At 39.6% G+C, this 3,697-nt stretch overlaps 1 protein-coding gene across 1 annotated transcript; it reads left to right on the top strand.

The window, feature by feature from the left end:
• Positions 1 to 390: 390 nt before the first annotated feature.
• Positions 391 to 2,122, top strand: SS1G_10421 (predicted protein; the record flags this gene model as incomplete). Its single annotated transcript, XM_001588823.1, has 6 exons — positions 391 to 438; positions 746 to 785; positions 855 to 993; positions 1,261 to 1,323; positions 1,735 to 1,923; positions 2,068 to 2,122. 6 exons carry the CDS (start codon positions 391 to 393, stop codon positions 2,120 to 2,122), a joined length of 534 nt encoding a protein of 177 aa, XP_001588873.1.
• Positions 2,123 to 3,697: the final 1,575 nt, after the last annotated feature.

The following is a 3,697-nucleotide window of genomic DNA, read 5'->3' as shown; positions in this document are numbered from 1 at the left end:
GAGGTCACGTGAATTAATGAACCGTGACACCCTCCCCATTCGTAATAGCAATACATTTCTCACACACACTTTTCATTTTAGATTGATTTGGATACAAGTGCCAAACCTTTATTATTTTAATGATCATGATCCAGGTTCTTAAGATGGTAGCCTGATAACTTCACAGTCTTCATATCTATGGTCTCGATTTTATTTGTTGTCAAGCTTCTTGCGTCCTGCTCGTTCCATCACAATCCCTACTTGCGTCAATTTTACTTCCAAAACTATTCATCTTGATATACTTTGGTTGGTAGTTGTTCATGGCTATACGTATAGTTTCCGGTTTTATATCTATGTTATCATTAGATGCTCTTATTTCTGGGTTCTTACGGGATTCTTATTATGATGATAATGTTGATATCCGCGAAGATGTGGAATGAACGATACTTGAACATTGCAGTAAAATAAGTGATAGGTATATCTTCCTAGATTTTTCTCATTCAATCCTTAGTGAATAATTTTCACACTGCACAGAATGTTACCCGTTATCCATGAAGACATAAGATGCACGCCACTTGAATATTGCCAAGGGACAAGAATATATTATTGTGAAACACCATCTCTCTACTGTGATGTAAATGAAGCCCAGGATACACTTCATTCCAAAGATGATTTGCATGCTCATCTACACCGGCCTGCTAGGTTATCTGTGAAAATGCAGTATACGTAGGCGAAGTAAGTGTTCGGTTAATTTTGCCGAGGATAGGGGAGTGTAATATCGAGAGAAACTCTCCCAAAATTCAGATGTAAGAACATATTCAAGTATTGTTCCATTCGAATATTAGATTATTACAATTCAATTAACCAAATTTTAGCTTCACGCAGAAATACAGGACATCACCAAAAGAGAAAGAAAAAAAATTTCGAGCCATTTTTGTGTAATTCAGAAGTTCCAGGAAGTTTCGAGCAACACATTGGCAATCCTAGTCGAAGAAAGCTCAGAAATTTTGAGAAGTGAATATACAGCATATATTGTTAGGAAATTGAGGCGCGGTTCTGTCTAGTTCTGTCAGTGTAATTGGAAAAAGGAATGGACGTCGCATGGAAATATGAAGTATTCGAAGTGGAATCTTTTCATTTTTGACCCCCCCACCCCTCTCAACAAACGCCCCCCCGCACAAACTTTGCTGGGTTAGAATAACTGTACGAAATGTAATGAATTTAAAGATTATTGGAACATTCGAGTTATGGCACAGAAATGTTCTAATTCTGGTGCGGTAGAGTGTTGTTCTCAGCTGTCCTCTTTGGCGGGGGGAGGGTGGTGAGGGTGGTTTTCTTGAAAGTGTATGTAAATAAATGCATGCGAATTGGGGTATGAACACCAAAACACGAATCCTGGAAACGCGAATACATAAATTCGAACTCAAAGCAGAGTCAAGCAAGAAATTTAGGACAGAAAGAATCGTCAAGTCCTAGTGGCATTAAAACATTGAATTTGGATATTTATTCAGTTAATTACTTTCTACTTCCAACCTGCGACTCTAATACGATCAATGTATACCGAGAATTCACCTCCGAGTCTCCGCTCTGGCCCATTTTCATTAACATTGAGAGTTTATTCATACACGGCACTTTACCATCTATATCTATCTAGACATTAATCTAGCTCTCAACTCTGTGTAATCGAACAATCTGGAATATCTATCCAGCATCGTCTGTATTCCGTCTTGCTTGTTCGTCACTAACTTCCTTTAGGCACATGTTCAGATATGGTCTGTCTGTACCAAGTGTCATCTCTCCTGAGTTGCATCTACCAAACCCCCGATACGATGCTTATGCCAGAACCAGCACAATGACATTACCAACTGCCACACCAACAATAAGTGGAATCCTACTCCTTTTCATTCCACTAATCACACCACTATGGGCTTATTCGCAAGCCATGTAAGTCTTTCTGACCTTATCACAATTGAGATACATAAGTAATCGTAGGCCTATAGATATCAGCGATGGTCAGCTTGCGTAACAAAAATGCATGCCGTTATGACGACATTCCAATACACGTTAACGGTATTTACTTATGTACAGAAAGCAATCAATAGAAGCAATGATCGGTAAATTGGAGAGCTGGCATCTAGAATAGTCACCTGAGAATACTCTACGCAAAGCAAAGAAGCAAAGGAGTGGGGAATAAGGAGAAAGGACAGATATCGGAAGCCAGCTTGGAAGGAAAAGGAGATGACCTTTTTGGATGTTGCGATGGAAGGTTATATAAATATTGCATAAATGAGCTTGAGAGAGAAGCGATTAGTGGAATATCTATGTGGAATCGACAGGGCCTTGGGTGATACGGGAGACTGGAGATGAGAGCTAGTGGAGAATTGATATTTGCTCTTGTATTTCTTTTTGTGCAATTGGAACAAGGGAGGGAATGGATAGACCTATGCGAGCAGAGTTTATTAATTTTTCTTTCCCAAGTAGACCGTCATGAGAGGTATCAGTATCAATACAACATGGAGCTCGAGTGGATCAATCTGCCAGTGAATTTGTCTCGGAAAAGATCACGATAATACCCATGCTAAGATTGAAATTCCGTCGAAAGAAGAATGATAGAACATAATTGATGCCTCTGGTCCACAACTCACATCCTTCTATTGTATATGTACTCAGAAGATTGACATATATGCTGCTGTAGCTGAGGTCAACAACCTTTTTAGAGTTCAGCCACCAAATATAGTGACCACTGTACCAATCAGTAGGATATACTGCACGAAGGACTTATGCAAGCCAGGTAACCTCACATAACTCTGCTAGCATGCAAACATTCATATGACATCATCAATTCGTCGCCTACCGCTGTATGTCATGCGCAGCCCCATCTATGCCTATGGTCATTTGCAAGTCAAACATCGAGGTACGCGTTGCAATCCCAGTTTCAGAGAATCCAGCTTCATTTTCTAAACGCATTCTAGCGGTACTATATCTAGTAGAATCTCCCCCAGAGAGAAAGAATATGTCATTACTACAGCACACAAAATAGTTGAAGTTCAATCAGGAAAACTGTTCCGTGGAGATTTAAAGCATTTCATAACATTTGATCATCTGTTGTGGGATGTAGCATATTTCGCATAATGCGAGACACGATACAATGGTGACACTTGAGCACTGTAATAGCTGGGAGAGAGAATGAGAGGATTATGACCGGAGATAGGATTCAATAAACTTGACCCGCAGCGAGAGGTAAGTTTCGTCAGGAATTGAGAAAGTATGTCGAATAGAACAAAAAGTGGATGACTGGGAGGAGCCCTAATTCCTTTTCCCTCGGGACTCAACTACTCTTTGATAGACATTTCATCGTCTATCACAAGCGACCAGACTGTATATATAATGAAACGAATCTTGTTGAATATGATTTCAAAGACCGCTGCATTTGCAGCCAATGCGGCAAATGCCCCTTGCAGTATCCAAAATTTGGCATTTGAATTTTACTATGCACGAATATGAAGGCCCGACTTCCGAGTACTTTCTTCAAAAACGGACACAAACCGACACGATAAAATCAATAATCAATGACAGCTCCTTCATGCCAAAATTGTTATAGCTTTTATATCATATTCCATTATACAAATGTCTTCACACTCTAGTAAAACAAAGTCTTATTCGCTGTAGAAATCCTCCCCGCAACCCATTATCCTCATGTCGATCAACATACTTATAT

The sequence above is a fragment of the Sclerotinia sclerotiorum genome, genomic scaffold, assembly GCF_000146945.2.
Source record: "Sclerotinia sclerotiorum 1980 UF-70 scaffold_15 genomic scaffold, whole genome shotgun sequence".
In the NCBI taxonomy this organism is placed as follows: Eukaryota; Fungi; Ascomycota; class Leotiomycetes; order Helotiales; family Sclerotiniaceae; genus Sclerotinia; species Sclerotinia sclerotiorum.
Note: the sequence above shows the minus strand (reverse complement) of the source record. Positions and strands in the feature narration are given on the sequence as shown.